This window comes from Nerophis ophidion, linkage group LG22 (genome assembly GCF_033978795.1).
Source record: "Nerophis ophidion isolate RoL-2023_Sa linkage group LG22, RoL_Noph_v1.0, whole genome shotgun sequence".
In the NCBI taxonomy this organism is placed as follows: Eukaryota; Metazoa; Chordata; class Actinopteri; order Syngnathiformes; family Syngnathidae; genus Nerophis; species Nerophis ophidion.
This window is the reverse complement of record NC_084632.1, coordinates 44,116,906-44,136,052: the sequence shown is the minus strand read 5'-3', so window position 1 is coordinate 44,136,052 and position 19,147 is coordinate 44,116,906. Positions and strand designations below refer to the sequence as shown.

The following is a 19,147-nucleotide window of genomic DNA, read 5'->3' as shown; positions in this document are numbered from 1 at the left end:
GAGAGGTGTATCATGTGTGTGTGGGGAGAGGTGTATCATGTGTGTGTGGGGAGGTGTATCATGTGTGTGTGGGGAGAGGTGTATCACGTGTGTGGGGAGAGGTGTATCATGTGTGTGTGGGGAGAGGTGTATCATGTGTGTGGGGAGAGGTGTATCATGTGTGTGTCGGGAGAGGTGTATCATGTGTGTGTGTGGAGAGGTGTATCATGTGTGTGTGGGGAGAGGTGTATCATGTGTGTGTGGGGAGAGGTGTATCATGTGTGTGGGGAGAGGTGTATCATGTGTGTGTGGGGAGAGGTGTATCATGTGTGTGGGGGGAGAGGTGTATCATGTGTGTGGGGAGAGGTGTATCATGTGTGTGTGGGGAGAGGTGTATCATGTGTGTGGGGAGAGGTGTATCATGTGTGTGTGGGGAGAGGTGTATCATGTGTGTGGGGAGAGGTGTATCATGTGTGTGTGGGGAGGTGTATCATGTGTGTGTGGGGAAAGGTGTATCACGTGTGTGTGGGGAGAGGTGTATCATGTGTGTGTGGGGAGGTGTATCATGTGTGTGTGGGGAGAGGTGTATCATGTGTGTGTGTGGAGAGGTGTATCATGTGTGTGTGTGGAGAGGTGTATCATGTGTGTGTGGGGAGAGGTGTATCATGTGTGTGTGGGGAGAGGTGTATCATGTGTGTGTGGGGAGAGGTGTATCATGTGTGTGTGGGGAGAGGTGTATCATGTGTGTGTGGGGAGAGGTGTATCATAGACTGTTAGTGGCTATTATTTGCAGCGAACGCTCTCGCCCGTACACACCCGTACCTGCACATACCAGCACGTACACGCACGCATGTCTCACCTGTACACACGTTTCACCTGCACCCACTTAGCACACATGTTGCACCCGCATGCACGTCTCACCCATACCCACACCCACGTCTCACCCGCACTTGCACAATGTACGCACATCGCACACACCTCGCACCTGCACACACTTCTCACCCGCATGCACGTCATACCTACTACCTACACGCACATCTCACATGCACCCACTTAGCACGCACGTCTCACCTGCACCCAAGTTGCACGCACGTCACACCCGCACGCATGCACATTGCACCAGCACGCACATCTCACCCGCACCCACTTACCACGCACCTGTACCCGCACACACTTAGCACGCACGTCGCACCCGTACCCCCACACACGTTGTACCCGCACACACGTTGCACCCGCACCTGCACACACGTCGCACCCGTACCCCCACACACGTTGTACCCGCACACACGTTGCACCCGCACCTGCACACACGTCGCACCCGTACCCCCACACACGTTGTACCCGCACACACGTTGCACCCGCACCTGCACACACGTCGCACCCGCACCTGCACACACGTCGCACCCGCACCTGCACACACGTCGCACCCGCACGCTTGACACCAACCAGTTCAGCTCATTCAGAAATGTATGCTCCTAATTTGTTTTTTTTTTTAATCCAGCTTTTCCCCAAATTTCCAGGAAGTTCCAATTGAAATAAATGGGACATTTTCCAAGTTGCGCATTTCGTACATTTTTCAAGCTGTTCAAAGCATTCCAACATCAACACATTCCCATCATCCTGGACATTCAAAATAAAACTTTCCCAAGTTCCAAACTAAAATTTAGTTTTCCTGGAAATTCAAACTCTTCCACATCAAAACTATTCTTTCATTGATATTATATTCTGTCAGCATTTCCCTCCTACTTGAGCATTGGAGCGTTCACACACACACACACACACACACACACACACACACACACACACACACACACACACACACACACACACACACACACACACACACACACACACACACACACACACAAGTCCTTGAGGAAGTGCCTCACCCGGTTCCTCGTGAACTTCAAATAATTCAGTATTAGTGTCAAGTCTCCATGCCTGGAAGGACTGAAAAGGAGCGGCTAGAACTGGTCTTACTTCATGAAAAAAAGGAGCGTCTAGAACTGGTCTTACTTCATGAAAAAAAGGAGCGTCTAGAACTGGTCTTACTTCATGAACAAAAGAGACAATGTGATGAAAATGCCATTTCTTAAAGTCATGACCTTTAAAAACCTGCGCCTGGTTTGTCAGTACGAGCAGCTTTTATTGTGGAGGGTGATCCCAAAGTGGCGTCTGCTTGAGAGTTCCCTCAGACCTGAGACACTGATTGAAGACTCTTTCACGATGAAGGCTTCTCGCTCAGGAAGTACGGACAAACTCCAGCAGGTTGAAGTCTGGATGAGTCAACAAGTCACACGTCTGACCGAGGAGGGGCAGAAGGTTGCCGCCTCGTAGGACTGGTCCATAAGACCACGTCACCTTGGTCCACAGGACTTGTCTAAAGTCTTTGTCTTGGGACCAGATGGAAGAGCACTAAGTGGAGGAAACTGCTTTGCAACGCATCAGCGAGACCTGCTGGGTCACCCTCCATACGCTCAGAGAAGTCCCAGGAGAGGCACTGAGGACTGGGGATGTGGACCGAGGTTAGTACTTGGTTGGTAGAGGGACTACCGAGTCATCTCAGGGCACTCAATCATCACAACTGGACTGTTTGTGTTGCGATCTGTGACTCAGATCTTCACATGTTTATTTTTCCATCTTTGTTTCATTCTCTTCTGACCCACTTACTTCCTGTTTAGTCCGTTACCATGGTTACACATTGATTTCACCTGCTCCTCGTTTTCTACACACCTGGTTCTCCTTGATTTCTCCCTATATAAGCTTTCCTCTTTTCTTTGTTCAGTCTCGGATCCTAATTTGCCCACGCGCAACAGTGACGACTCTCGACCTGCATCTTTGTATGTATATTCTCGCTAGCTTTTACGCTAAGCCATTTGTTGATTCCAGCTCACATGCTGAGGAATTGTTTTTCTGTTTTTGGTTTGCCTTCTCTTTACAGCAGTGTTTTTGTTCCTAGCCTTTTATTATTTAATAAATCCATTTATAACTTACCTTGTTGTGTTCATCGCTTCGACGCATCCACGGAAGAACCAATCCGGCATTACAATGCCACACAAGCGTCACAGTAGGATCCGAGCATCAAAATGTTTTTCCGCGTCGAAACCACGGGAGGAACCCTTCGACTTGGGTTTGTGGTTGGAGCTCGTGGCTTGGGAGCAGGAAAGACTTGACTGTGGGCCTGAAGTCCCCTCCGAAGCCGTTCGCGCTGCCCCGAAGAGGCGGGGGGTCCAGTGGAGAGGCCCCCCGCACGGCAGTAATGTTCCAGCACCACTTATTCCTCCCCATGGACACAGCAAGTTTCACCCCGTCCAGGATTCACCCGTCATTACCGGTAATCCTGCTTGTTTTTTTTCAAATCATTCCTTAAGCTGCCATGACACTTTTTCTGACACAAGCGATGACGTCAATTGGGGAACGCCCACCGGTGACGCAACACCGGCCTCTGTTGATGACATTTTTTCAGAAGATTTTTATATTGTGGACAGTAATTCTCATTCCCAACCTTTTTTGAATATCAATAACATTCATGACAAGATACAGAATTATCAGGATATTTTTTCTTATTATTCTAGTCAACCTCAGTCACCTAGTTTTTCTCCTACACCTCCTTTAAAACCTCATTCTCCGGCCAAGTCCAAGGTGTTTCCTCCCTTTTCTAAAGGAAATTCTGGACAAATTAAAGGGGAGAAGTCGGCCCGCCTCCAAGCCTCCCACCACCCTCCCTTAAGGTCAGTCCCTGACCATAGGGAACGGGTCTGGGATCCCCGTCTGGAGGAAGGGGCTATGACCTATAGCTGTGCTACGGAGGTAGCACAGATACTACCCTCTAAACCACAGCCACCATGTAGACCTCCTCCACCTGTTTTTCCCCCGGCCAAATCTCAACGGCCTTGTAGACCTCCTCCACCTGTTTTTCCCCTGGCCAAGTCTCAACGGCCTTGTAGACCTCCTCCACCTGTTTTTCCCCCGGCCAAGTCTCAACGGCCTTGTAGACCTCCTCTACCTGATTTTTCCCCGGCCAAATCTCAACGGCCTTGTAGACCTCCTCCACCTGTTTTTCCCCCGGCCAAGTCTCAACGGCCTTGTAGACCTCCTCCACCGGTGTTCGGACTCGCGAGGTCATTACCTCCAGCACGTCCTCCACCACCGGTGTTCTGCACTGCTCCCAGTCTGGTTCTCACACCAGCACATGACTCTCGCCTGGTTTTCAAGCCAGAATTAGACTCTCGCCTGGTTTTCACACCAGAAAATGTTGCTAGCCTGGTTCTCAAGCCAGCACTAGACTCCCACCTGGTTCTCACACCAGCCTCCGACCCAGAACTGGTTCTCATACCAGTTACAGACTTTAGCCTGGAGCCCACTCCAGTACCAGCTCCAGAGCTGGAGCCTACTCCAGTACCAGCTCCACGCCGCCAAGCGCCGGTACCAGCTCCACGCCGCCAAGCGCCGGTACCAGCTCCGCGCCGCCAAGCACCGCCGACGACGGGGCTGGAGCCCACACCAGCGTCGACGACAGGGCTGGAGCCCACACCAGCGTCGACGACGGGGCTGGAGCCCACACCAGCGTCGACGACGGGGCTGGAACCTTCACCTGTGTCGACAGGGCTGGAGCCCACTCCAGTGCCAGCTCCTCGACAAGCGCCGGTACCAGCTCCACGCCGCCAAGCACTGCCGACGAAGAAGCTGGAGCCCACACCGGCGCCGACGATGAGGCTGGAGCTCACACCAGTCACGACTCCTGCGGCTCCCAGGCCGCCTCCGACGACTCCTGCGGCTCCCAGGCCGCCTCCGACGACTCCTGCGGCTCCCAGGCCGCCTCCGACGACTCCTGCGGCTCCCAGGCCGCCTCCGACGACTCCTGCGGCTCCCAGGCCGCCTCCGACGACTCCTGCGGCTCCCAGGCCGCCTCCGACGACTCCTGCGGCTCCCAGGCCGCCTCCGACGACTCCTGCGGCTCCCAGGCCGCCTCCGACGACTCCTGCGGCTCCCAGGCCGCCTCCGACGACTGCTTTGGCTGCAGTCCCCGCACCCTCGTCTGCGGCTTCCAAGCCTGCTGGGATTTCGGTGCTGAGGCGTCGTCCACCACGTCGACCACGGGCGTGGCCTCTGCGAGGTCATCCTCCTCGCCAGACACTCCCTCCTCCATGTCGGCCACGGATGTGGCCGTGCCCGGGTCGTCCGCCTCGCCGGGCACCTCATCCTGCGATGCGGCCACTAATGTGGCCTTTTCGAGGTCGCCCGCCAAAACTTTTTCGGCAGCGGCGTTCCATCCGCCGCCGCCACTTGACTTGTCCTCGGTGGATTCGGGGACACACGACTTGGCGACCCTCCACCGTGGCCTCCCTCCGCCCTCCCTTCGTTTGTGGACTCTGTTTTTGGGGAGGGGGTTCAAGTTGTTTCTTATTTGTTTTTGTTTTCTTTGAGACATCTGGAATCTGTCTTTTTGGGGGGGGGAATACTGTTGCGATCTGTGACTCAGATCTTCACATGTTTATTTTTCCATCTTTGTTTCATTCTCTTCTGACCCACTTACTTCCTGTTTAGTCCGTTACCATGGTTACACATTGATTTCACCTGCTCCTCGTTTTCTACACACCTGGTTCTCCTTGATTTCTCCCTATATAAGCTTTCCTCTTTTCTTTGTTCAGTCTCGGATCCTAATTTGCCCACGCGCAACAGTGACGACTCTCGACCTGCATCTTTGTATGTATATTCTCGCTAGCTTTTACGCTAAGCCATTTGTTGATTCCAGCTCACATGCTGAGGAATTGTTTTTCTGTTTTTGGTTTGCCTTCTCTTTACAGCAGTGTTTTTGTTCCTAGCCTTTTATTATTTAATAAATCCATTTATAACTTACCTTGTTGTGTTCATCGCTTCGACGCATCCACGGAAGAACCAATCCGGCATTACAATGCCACACAAGCGTCACAGTTTGCTTGTCTTAGGAGAACGTTTGTCTCTCATCCTAGGAGATTTCCTCAGTTCATGATCCGAGACTTAGATTGGTCACATCTAGTCTTAGACTTATATTGGTCACATCTAGTCTTAGACTTAGATTGGTCACATCTAGTCTTAGACTTAGATTGGTCACATCTAGTCTTAGACTTAGATTGGTCACATCTAGTCTTAGACTTAGATTGGTCACATCTAGTCTTAGACTTAGATTAGTCAGATCTAGTCTTAGACTTAGATTGGTCACATCTAGTCTTAGACTTAGATCGGTTAGATGTAGTCTTGGACTTACATTGGTCAGATAAAGTCTTAGACTTAGATTAGTCAGATCTAGTCTTAGACTTAGATTGGTCAGATCTAGTCTTAGACTTAGATTGGTCACATCTAGTCTTAGACTTAGATTGGTCACATCTAGTCTTAGACTTAGATTAGTCAGATCTAGTCTTAGACTTAGATTGGTCACATCTAGTCTTAGACTTAGATTGGTCAGATCGAGTCTTAGACTTACATTGGTCAGATCTAGTCTTATACTTAGATTGGTCACATCTAGTCTTAGACTTACATTGGTCAGATCTAGTCTTATACTTAGATTGGTCACATCTAGTCTTAGAACTTAGATTGGTCACATCTAGTCTTGGACTTAGATTTTTCGGATTTAGTCTTAGACTTAGATTGGTCAGATCTAGTCTTGGAATTATATTGGTCACATCTAGTCTTAGACTTAGATTGGTCAGATCTAGTCTTGGACTTATATTGGTCCCATCTAATCTTAGACTTAGATTGGTCAGATTTAGTCTTAGACTTAGATTAGTCAGATCCAGTGATAGAAGTATGAGACGTTTTTTTTTCCCTAAAAAAGTTAAAATACACAAACTGTTTTGTTTTTTTTACAACATTTTTATTCACTGGCTTTTAAACCAGCATGAGATTTTAAAATGTTTTTAACTCTTTTATTTATTTATTTTTTTTAGCTGTTTTTAACTTTTTAACAGTTTTTTATCAGTTTATATTGAGCTATGTCCTTTCTTAATGTGGAATGACGTTAATGCCTCTTGTTTTCATGTTAGCATTGAAGTTAGCGAGCTGGCGCCAGTCAGCTAGGGAGTTCATCAACGTCTTTAATCACGGTTTTTTGATCTTTTTAGTTCAAACCAACAATACTAACCGTCTAGACCAGGGGTAGGGAACCTATGGCTCTGGAACCAGATGTGGCTCTTTGGATGACTGCATCTGGCTCCTGGATAAATCTTAGCTGACATTAGCTAACTCGTTAAGTAATGAATAATTCCGCTGGTAATCACCATGTTAAAAGTAACGTTCAAAATATAAAACATTCTCATGCGTTTTAATCCATCCATCTGTTTTCTACCACACCTGTTCAAGAAGTGGCATTAATGGTTAGTAGTATTGTATTTATTATTGATTAGCTTCAGAAAAACAATGCTAGTAAAAGGAATGAGACTTTTTGTACCCTAAAAATGTTGTTCTTACTTAAAAATGCACGCATTTAGTTGTAGTCAGTCTTAAAAAAATAGGATATGGTTCTCACGGAAATACATTCTCAAATATTTGGCTTTCATGGCTCTCTCAGCCAAGAAGGTTCCCGACTCCTGGTCTAGAGTTTGTGGTGGTTATCATTGTGAGCGTTTATCGTTACATCCCGAGTACGACCCAGAAACACTCCAAGAGAAGCAACTAACAATTTGCAGACTCGTTGGTAATACAAACCCTGTTTCCATATGAGTTGGGAAATTGTGTTAGATGTAAATATAAACAGAATACAATGATTTGCAAATCCTTTTCAAGCCATATTCAGTTGAATATGCTACAAAGACAACATATTTCATGTTCAAACTCATAAACTTTATTTTGTGTGCAAATAATCATTAACTTTAAAATTTGATGCCAGCAACACGTGACAAAGAAGTTGGGAAAGGTGGCAATAAAAACTGATAAAGTGGATGAATGCTCATCAAACACTTATTTGGAACATCCCACAGGTGTGCAGGCTAATTGGGAACAGGTGGGTGCCATGATTGGCTATAAAAACAGCTTCCCAAAAAATACTCAGTCTTTCACAAGAAAGGATGGGGCGAGGTACACCCCTTTGTCCACAACTGTGTGAGCAAATAGTCAAACAGTTTAAGAACAACCTTTCTCAAAGCGACATTGCAAGAAATTTAGGGATTTCAACATCTACGCTCCATAATATCATCAAAAGGTTCAGAGAATCTGGAGAAATCACTCCACGTAAGCGGCATGGCCGGAAACCAACATTGAATGACCGTGACCTTCCATCCCTCAGACGAAACTGTATCAAAAACAGACATCAATCTCTAAAGGATATCACCACATGGGCTCAGGAACACTTCATAAAACCACTGTCACTAAATACAGTTTGTCGCTACATCTGTAAGTGCAAGTTAAAGCTCTACTATGCAAAGCCAAAGCCATTTATCAACAACATCCAGAAACGCCGCCAGCTTCTCTGGGCCCGAGATCATCTAAGATGGACTGATGCAAAGTGGAAAAGTGTTCTGTGGCCTGACGAGTCCACATTTCAAATTGTTTTTGGAAATATTCAACATTGTGTCATCCGGACCAAAGGGGAAGTGAACCATCCAGACTGTTATCGACACAAAGTGTAAAAGCCAGCATGTGTGATGGTATGGGGGTGCATTAGTGCCCAAGGCATGGGTAACTTACACATCTGTGAAGGCACCATTAATGCTGAAAGGTACATACAGCTTTTGGAACAACATATGTTGCCATCTAAGCGCCGTCTTTTTCATGGACGCCCCTGCTTATTTCAGCAAGACAATGCCAAGCCACATTCAGCACGTGTTACAACAGTGTGGCTTCGCAAAAAAAGAGTGCGGGTACATTCCTGGCCCGCCTGCAGTCCAGACCTGTCTCCCATGGAAAATGTGTGGCACATTATGAAGCGTAAAATAGGACAGCGGAGACCCCGGACTGTTGAAGGACTGAAGCTCTACATAAAACAAGAATGGGAAAGAATTCCACTTTCAAAGCTTCAACAATTAGTTTCCTCAGTTCCCAAACGTTTGTTGAGTGTTGTTAAAAGAAAAGGTGATGTAACACAGTGGTGAACATGCCCTTTCCCAACTACTTTGGCACGTTTTGCAGCCATCAAATTCCAAGTTAAATATTATTTGCAGAAAAACAAATGAAGTTTATTTATTTAGAACAACAAATATGTTGTCTTTGTAGCATATTCAACTGAATATGGCTTGAACAGGATTTGCAAATCATTGTATTCTGTTTATATTTACATCTAACACAATTTCCCAACTCTTATGGAAACAGGGTTTGTACATTCTATGCAGCAAGCTAATGTTTACATTTGTATGCTTTGCAAACAGCCTCTTTAACTTATAAAAATGATGAATCTGCAGTTTGATGAATAACAGTCTTGCTCACCTGTTTGAAGAGATAACAATAAGACATTTACCTTTGAGTGAAGCAAAGCAAAAATAAGAGTTTTTGCGGCGGTAGCTTTAAAAAAAAGTGTGTTTTTTTTTTGTTTTTTTTTAACTCACCAGGCTGCTTCTGGAGCGCGTCAGTCAGGGTTTGTTTGGAATAGAAAAGCTAATTACTGCGCGATTCCCGCCATTTATCACGGAGTGACATGTCGACTCTCTGCTCCTTCAAGATTTGACTGCGCCGGCAGACGGCATGTCGAGGATTCCAGAGGTTTAAGTATTCCGAGGCTGCTCGGCTACAAAGACTCCACCCCCGCTGGCGCCCGCACATAAAAACACACCAATAATCTGCAGGCGGCCAGCTGTCATATGAATATATTTGAAAAGAGCCACGGAGATGCCGAGGCCTCACACACCAGACAAGACAACTGTGGCGAGTCTGAAACTCCCTCCTCTAGCGGACTGCGCACTGCAGGCGCGGGTTCTTCATCTTTGCACATTTTTACGATAGAAAGCACACTTACAGTCAGTCCAGCATCACTGGAACATGCGGCGAAGACTGAATCTCGGAGAAAACTTCCAAGATGCACGTAAATGTACTCGACCCCAGGATGCAGAGCAAGGCTAGGCCATGTGCAGGCAAAAGTCAGCGTGGACGAAGAGAGACAACCAAGACTTTTTAAGAAACATTGCTAGAGGATTCAGGACAGCAGTCCTTCTCAAATAGTGGAGCAGACCCCCAGGGAGAATGCTTTATCAGTATCACGCGTCAAACCTTAATAATGCTGATCAATTAGAAATGACTATCATTTATTGAGTATTTATTTTTCAGTCTCAAGTTGTTAGGAGCTGGTCAAAAAAGAGTGTAGTTTAAGAATAGACTTTAAAACAAAGTTAATTAAAGCTGCAAGCAGCGATGGACGGGACTGCTTTGGCTGCTGCCCCCGCGACACAAGCCCGGATAAGCGGTAGAAGATGGTTGGATGGATTATTACACAGAGAAAAAGTTGTATACACATGTGTTATACATCAGTCTCATAGTAATAACAGTTGTAAAGTGGCTTGGGCTTTTTATAAGGACGCCTTGGTGCCACCATTTTGAGACTCTAGTGCATTGTGAAAGGAATGCAGTTGTTGTATTGAAGTGGGAATAGCAAACTTCCTGTTGATTTTAGTTGCGGGTGGTCAGTGTATGAAATATAGGTCTCAGTGAGACCTATATTGAGGTTTTTGTTTCATGTGTGTATGACAGTCCTACATTGAGTTAGAAGTAGTTTTGTCTGAGCAGGAAGTCGCCATTTTGTGACAGTAGTACACACAACAGCACCAGCCACCAGATCTTTCCGGGGTCATAAAATCCAAACCGGGGTAGTAATTAAAACTCTTTCATCAACTTTTAATCAGAAGGGTTCGATCTCTCTTCTGTACTTATTTGAAGCAGAAACGACAAATGGCCTCAGAGGAGATAATGTTTGAAAAAAAGCAACATTTTTAAGCCAACATTTGTTTTGAAGTGGGAATTGCAAACTTCCTGCTGATTTTAGCTGGGAGCTATGAGTGTGTGAAATATAGGTCTAACTGAGACCTACATAGTGGTTTTTGTTTCATGTTTCTACGACGTTCCTACTGGAAGTTAGAGGCAGTTTTGTCCGTGTTTTTTTTCCTAGGGGGCGCTAGAGCGCAATTTTGAGTTTTGGTATTTGGTTTTTTGATTAGATCGCAATTTTCACCAGTCCTGATGTGTGTGTCAAATTTGGTGAGTTTTAAAGCATGTTAAGAGGGTCAAATTACAGCTCAAAGAGGCGGCGGAATAATAATAAAGAATAATAATAATAAAACCTTTGAAATTCAAGAGGGTCCTCTGTCCCAAAGAGACATCGGTCCCTAATAAAGTTATTCTTCTCCTGAAATTGATGTATTTTTTAGGGCTGCAACTAACGATTCATTCGATAACCAATTAATCTGTCGACTATTACTTCGATTAATCAATTAACAATCGGATAAAAGAGACAAACTACATTTCTATCCTTTCCAATACTTTATTTAAAAAAACAGCATACTGTCACCATGTCCTTTCCACTTGCCAAATAAAACAAGGCAAGTGTTACAAAAAATTATTTTTTTTAATAAAGTGCACCATTGTCCTGCACCATAGCAATCATTTTGCTTAGGGGAATTTCAAACCTGGCTACTACCTATTCCAACCAATGTTGGATGCTGAATGTCTTTCCTCTAGTGGCATGGTGGTAAGGCAGATTGACTTCATGTTCCATTCCTCTCCAATGTAGTGGCATGTATTGCCAAGGTAGGCAACATTTGTCCACACATCAGTAGTGAGAGCAATTTTGCTCTGGATGGCTTTTATGTCAGTCTACACTGTTTAGAATGTCTGCTCGTACTTCCTCTCCATCAGTTCGGTAAAATGGTTCCTCAAGGGAAGAGTGTAACCAGGGTTGAGGACGTGAATCATTTGTCTAAAACCTTCATCCTCCACCATTGATAGTGGCCTCATGTCAGTTAGCAACATATTTAGTTAGCATCAGTCAATGCAGCCGCTTGCTGTGGTGTGCACACCTTCCTTTGGACCAAGTCTCTAATGCTGCCTTGTTTCTTCCTGAAATGAAAGGAACCATATTATGAACGTACATAGTAGCATCATTTACATCTAACTCAATACATAGTTGATTTATTTAATCATTTCTAACAAATACGCCACCACATTAAAAAAAACAGCTACATTAAATAAATGGACATTGGAGTTGCAGAATACATCAATAATAACACACAAATGTAACTCATCAGATCAAAACTGGATCAGATATAGTACACCTTTCTGTTCTGAATAATAAAGGATTCATTTTAGGCTACCTCGGAATCATAGCATGAAATATTCCAGCACTTTCATAACGTTTAATTTTACTAAAGCGTCACTCAAGTCTAAATAGATTTATATAGCTTTATTGAGCCCGGCTACATCGATCCATTTTGAAACCAACCTCAGATCTTTCTGTCTGTTACGTTTATTTCCAAATTGTTAAATGTGTGTTTTCTTTCTCAAAACAGAGTCCAATGTGCCGAAGACACATTATCAGCCCCGCCTTGCAACAAAGACATAAAGTCAAAGTTATTCACAAAAAAAGCTGAACTTATGAATGAATGCCTGCTGTGACTCAAAACAACACATAAAATGGAGTCACAGCACTATCCAAAAAGTTCCTAACTCTCTTAAAGTTAATACACAATCTCCTCGTTAACAAAAGATTAAAAACACACAAAGACGGACACAACGCTGCAATGTACTCGCACTATGGACTTAAAAAAGTTACGTACTGTGAGTTCTTCTCTTCATCCATGGCTCCTCTTCAGGTGCTCCCGAAGCAATGTTGTCCTTCGTGCAACGCGAGGTCTTTGAAGTCTTTAAAGGGGAACATTATCAGCAGACCTATGTAAGCGTCAATATATACCTTGATGGTGCAGAAAAAAGACCATCTATTTTTTGAACCGATTTCCGAACTCTAAATGGGTGAATTTTGGCGAATTAAACGCCTTTCTGTTTATCGCGCTGGAGGCGATGACGTCAGAATGTGACGTCACCGAGGTAACACACCCACCATTTTCATTTTCAACACATTACAAACACCGGGTCTCAGCTCTGTTATTTTCCGTTTTTTCGACTATTTTTGGGAACCTTGGAGACATCATGCCTGGTGGGTGTGTTGTCGGAGGGTGTAACAACACTAACAGGGAGGGATTCAAGTTGCACCACTGGCAAGAAATCTGCCGCCAGACCCCCATTGAATGTACCAGAGTGTCTCCACATTTGACCGGCGATGCTAAGACAGACATGGCACAATACATGCAGTCCTGCGGCTTTTCTTACTTCTGTGTGATATCACGTGCAATCGGTCCTGCAGTGCGTTTATTTGTGTGTGATACCATGTGTGACACAAGCAGTCCTGGAGTGTGTTTACTTGTGTGTGAGATCATGTGTGATACAGGCAGTCCTGGAGTGTGTTTACTTGAGTGTGATATCATGTGTGATACACGCAGTCCTGCAGTGTGTTTACTTGTGTGTGATATCATGTGTGATACAAGCAGTCCTGCAGTGTGTTTACTTGTGTGTGATATCATGTGTGATACAAGCACTCCTGCAGTGTGTTTACTTGTGTGTGATATCACGTGCAAAACAAGCAGTCCTACAGCGTATTATTTTGTGTGTGGTATCACATGCGATACAAGCAGCCCCCCAGAGTGTTTACTTTTGTGCAATATCATGTGCGATACAAGCAGTTTTACAGCGTGTGTTTTTGTGTGTGGTATCACATGCGATACAAGCAGCCCTGCAGAGTGTTTACGTATGTGATATCTTGTGTGATACAAGCAGTACCTGCAGAGTGTTTACTTGTGTGTGATATCATGTGTGATACAAGCAGTCCTGCAGTGTGTTTACTTGAGTGTGATATCATGTGCGATACACGCAGTCCTCCAGAGTGTTTACTTGTGTGTGATATCATGTGTGATACAAGCAGTCCTGCAGTGTGTTTACTTGAGTGTGATATCATGTGTGATACAAGCAGTCCTGCAGTGTGTTTACTTGAGTGTGATATCATGTGTGATACAAGCAGTCCTGCAGAGTGTTTACTTGAGTGTGATATCATGTGTGATACAAGCAGTCCTGCAGAGTGTTTACTTGAGTGTGATATCATGTGTGATACACACAGAGCTGCAGTGTGTTTACTTGAGTGTGATATCATGTGTGATACAAGCAGTCCTGCAGCATGTTTACTTGTGTGTGATATCATGTGTGATACAAGCAGTCCTGCAGCATGTTTACTTGTGTGTGATATCATGTGTGATACAAGCAGTCCTGCAGAGTGTTTACTTGAGTGTGATATCATGTGTGATACAAGCAGTCCTGCAGAGTGTTTACTTGAGTGTGATATCATGTGTGATACACACAGAGCTGCAGTGTGTTTACTTGAGTGTGATATCATGTGTGATACACACAGAGCTGCAGTGTGTTTACTTGAGTGTGATATCATGTGTGATACAAGCAGTCCTGCAGCATGTTTACTTGTGTGTGATATCATGTGTGATACAAGCAGTCCTGCAGCATGTTTACTTGTGTGTGATATCATGTGTGGGCTTCACGGTGGCAGAGGGGTTAGTGCGTCTGCCTCACAATACGAAGGTCCTGCAGTCCTGGGTTCAAATCCAGGCTCGGGATCTTTCTGTGTGGAGTTTGCATGTTCTCCCCGTGAATGCGTGGGTTCCCTCCGGGTACTCCGGCTTCCTCCCACCTCCAAAGACATGCACCTGGGGATAGGTTGATTGGCAACACTAAATTGGCCCTAGTGTGTGAATGTGAGTGTGAATGTTGTCTGTCTATCTGTGTTGGCCCTGCGATGAGGTGGCGACTTGTCCAGGGTGTACCCTGCCTTCCGCCCGATTGTAGCTGAGATAGGCGCCAGCGCCCCCCGCGACCCCGAAAGGGAATAAGCGGTAGAAAATGGATGGATGGATGGATATCATGTGTGATACAAGCAGTCCTGCAGTGTGTTTACTTGTGTGTGATATCATGTGTGATACAAGCAGTCCTGCAGTGTGTTTACTTGTGTGTGATATCATGTGTGATACAAGCAGTCCTGCAGTGTGTTTACTTGTGTGTGATATCACGTGCAAAACAAGCAGTCCTACAGCGTATTATTTTGTGTGTGGTATCACATGCGATACAAGCAGCCCCCCAGAGTGTTTACTTTTGTGCAATATCATGTGCGATACAAGCAGTTTTACAGCGTGTGTTTTTGTGTGTGGTATCACATGCGATACAAGCAGCCCTGCAGAGTGTTTACGTATGTGATATCTTGTGTGATACAAGCAGTACCTGCAGAGTGTTTACTTGTGTGTGATATCATGTGTGATACAAGCAGTCCTGCAGTGTGTTTACTTGAGTGTGATATCATGTGCGATACACGCAGTCCTCCAGAGTGTTTACTTGTGTGTGATATCATGTGTGATACAAGCAGTCCTGCAGTGTGTTTACTTGAGTGTGATATCATGTGTGATACAAGCAGTCCTGCAGTGTGTTTACTTGAGTGTGATATCATGTGTGATACAAGCAGTCCTGCAGAGTGTTTACTTGAGTGTGATATCATGTGTGATACAAGCAGTCCTGCAGAGTGTTTACTTGAGTGTGATATCATGTGTGATACACACAGAGCTGCAGTGTGTTTACTTGAGTGTGATATCATGTGTGATACAAGCAGTCCTGCAGCATGTTTACTTGTGTGTGATATCATGTGTGATACAAGCAGTCCTGCAGCATGTTTACTTGTGTGTGATATCATGTGTGATACAAGCAGTCCTGCAGAGTGTTTACTTGAGTGTGATATCATGTGTGATACAAGCAGTCCTGCAGAGTGTTTACTTGAGTGTGATATCATGTGTGATACACACAGAGCTGCAGTGTGTTTACTTGAGTGTGATATCATGTGTGATACAAGCAGTCCTGCAGCATGTTTACTTGTGTGTGATATCATGTGTGATACAAGCAGTCCTGCAGCATGTTTACTTGTGTGTGATATCATGTGTGGGCTTCACGGTGGCAGAGGGGTTAGTGCGTCTGCCTCACAATACGAAGGTCCTGCAGTCCTGGGTTCAAATCCAGGCTCGGGATCTTTCTGTGTGGAGTTTGCATGTTCTCCCCGTGAATGCGTGGGTTCCCTCCGGGTACTCCGGCTTCCTCCCACCTCCAAAGACATGCACCTGGGGATAGGTTGATTGGCAACACTAAATTGGCCCTAGTGTGTGAATGTGAGTGTGAATGTTGTCTGTCTATCTGTGTTGGCCCTGCGATGAGGTGGCGACTTGTCCAGGGTGTACCCTGCCTTCCGCCCGATTGTAGCTGAGATAGGCGCCAGCGCCCCCCGCGACCCCGAAAGGGAATAAGCGGTAGAAAATGGATGGATGGATGGATATCATGTGTGATACAAGCAGTCCTGCAGTGTGTTTACTTGAGTGTGATATCATGTGTGATACAAGCAGTCCTGCAGTGTGTTTACTTGAGTGTGATATCATGTGCGATACACGCAGTCCTCCAGAGTGTTTACTTGTGTGTGATATCATGTGCGATACAAGCAGTCCTGCAGTGTGTTTACTTGAGTGTGATATCATGTACGATACACGCAGTCCTCCAGAGTGTTTACTTGAGTGTGATATCATGTGTGATACAAGCAGTCCTGCAGTGTGTTTACTTGAGTGTGATATCATGTGTGATACAAGCAGTCCTGCAGAGTGTTTACTTGAGTGTGATATCATGTGTGATACAAGCAGTCCTGCAGAGTGTTTACTTGAGTGTGATATCATGTGTGATACACACAGAGCTGCAGTGTGTTTACTTGAGTGTGATATCATGTGTGATACAAGCAGTCCTGCAGCATGTTTACTTGTGTGTGATATCATGTGTGATACAAGCAGTCCTGCAGCATGTTTACTTGTGTGTGATATCATGTGTGATACAAGCAGTCCTGCAGTGTGTTTACTTGAGTGTGATATCATGTGTGATACAAGCAGTCCTGCAGAGTGTTTACTTGAGTGTGATATCATGTGTGATACAAGCAGTCCTGCAGAGTGTTTACTTGAGTGTGATATCATGTGTGATACAAGCAGTCCTGCAGAGTGTTTACTTGAGTGTGATATCATGTGTGATACAAGCAGTCCTGCAGAGTGTTTACTTGTGTGTGATATCATGTGTGATACACGCAGTCCTCCAGTGTGTTTACTTGTGTGTGATATCATGTGTGATACAAGCAGTCCTGCAGTGTGTTTACGTATGTGATATCATGTGTGATACAAGCAGTCCTGCAGAGTGTTTACTTGAGTGTGATATCATGTGTGATACACGCAGTCCTCCAGAGTGTTTACTTGTGTGTGATATCATGTGTGATACAAGCAGTCCTGCAGTGTGTTTACTTGAGTGTGATATCATGTGTGATACAGGCAGTCCTCCAGAGTGTTTACTTGATTATGATACCATGTGACTGTTCTACAAGGTCCAAGGAAGATGAGATCAGATAACAAGCAAGGTGTAAGCATGCAGGTGAGCACAAGGAAGCAGTGCGATACAGGACGGAGGTTGTACTGCTGCGATAAGATTGTGGAAAGTGGACTTCTAGCAAGGATTATCAGCGACACGCTTTAGCGAGGCAGCCAGCACTTTGACGCTGCGTGTTCTGCCTGCCGCTCGGGAAATGGAAGGGTATCAGTGCGATACGATCCATCCTGATGAATGTTTCACTCGTGCAGCGTATTCATGTTGCCTTCAGCCAGGGGGTGTGGCTCACAAGGTCCAGGGCCACAATGTAGGAAGTGACACACTTCCTGTTGGCTCTTGTGTCTACTAAGTAACGCCAATTGAATTGTGTAGCTTGCTTTCTTGACAATATACAAATAGATATTTATTGTAAAGAAATACAAGGTTTGCCTGCTCCTCAGGGGATTTCTACAATGTAGTGGGTGTGGCTTATATACAGGTGTGCAGTATAGTCCTGGACATAGTGTAAGTTAGTGTGTGAGTGTGCAGGTTGAAGACATCTACTTGCTAATAAATGGGCGGCAGAGAAGGAATCCTGCGACTGGACAGTTGAAGTCAGGTTGGATATCAAGGAGATAGACTGTTGGATCGTTGGTGAGCAACTATGTTCTCTGAAAGTGATGAACTGGGCTTCTATTTAATGATTTGTTGTTCTGGCAGGCCCAAACAACATCTTTCATCCGCCTCAAATCTTTTTGCAGATAATAACCTCCCAGAACAATCGGAGTGCTGGAAAATAATTGCCTTGTCAGAGTCATTTATATTTCACAACAGTTGGAGACTAAGTCCAGACAAGAACCCGGACCGGCTGCCCGTTGGCGACCACAAGGTCAAGCACTCGGTTCCTTCGGAGTCGGGCTGGGCGGTGCGACCCAAATTTATATCACGGCATAAATGTGTACAACTTATGATTCAAATCATTTATTTCATATAATACTAAAATATTTTAAAGAACAACAGGAAAGAAATCATTTTTTGAGACTGCCGCCATTGCGCCAACAAAGTTTTTAATCAATTCAAGACATTTTTTTAAAATTTTCTCTCTTTAAAATATGCTGTCAGGGTTAGGTTTAACCCTAACCTTAACCCTGACACCCGCTAACCCTAATCAAAACCCAATCCTAACCCCCTAACCCTTTAACCCTAACCCTCTAACCCTCTAACCCTTTAACCCTAACCCTCTAACCCTTTAACCCCCTAACCCTTTAACCCTAACCCTCTAACCCTCTAACCCTTTAACCCTAACCCTCTAACCCTTTAACCCCCTAACCCTTTAACCCTAACCCTCTAACCCTCTAACCCTCTAACCCTCTAACCCTCTAACCCTAACCAAAAACCCAATCCTAAGCCTCTAACCCTAACCCTTTAACCCTCTAACCCTTTAACCCTAACCCCCTAACCCTCTAACCCTCTAACCCTCTAACCCTTTAACCCTAACCCTCTAACCCTCTAACCCTTTAACCCCCTAACCCTCTAACCCTTTAACCCCCTAACCCTTTAACCCTAACCCTCTAACCCTCTAACCCTTTAACCCTAACCCTCTAACCCTTTAACCCCCTAACCCTTTAACCCTAACCCTCTAACCCTCTAACCCTCTAACCCTCTAACCCTAACCAAAAACCCAATCCTAAGCCTCTAACCCTAACCCTTTAACCCTCTAACCCTTTAACCCTAACCC

General features: G+C 45.2%; 1 protein-coding gene across 6 annotated transcripts in view; it reads right to left on the bottom strand.

The window, feature by feature from the left end:
* negr1 (neuronal growth regulator 1) overlaps positions 1–19,147 on the bottom strand; it is a 275,110-nt gene that overhangs the window by 46,903 nt on the left and 209,060 nt on the right. The window contains exons 7-8 of one of the 6 annotated variants that reach the window (XM_061884006.1): positions 12,708–12,792; positions 11,482–11,991 (exon numbers count right to left, since the gene is read on the bottom strand). The exons of 4 other annotated variants lie outside the window; for them this stretch is intronic. In XM_061884006.1, the coding sequence (XP_061739990.1) occupies positions 12,740–12,792 (53 nt within the window). In that variant the 3' untranslated portion in view covers positions 11,482–11,991; positions 12,708–12,739. Of the gene's footprint in view, positions 1–11,481; positions 11,992–12,707; positions 12,793–19,147 lie in introns of those variants that run through there. One more of the 6 variants, XM_061884005.1, reaches the window with a different exon arrangement.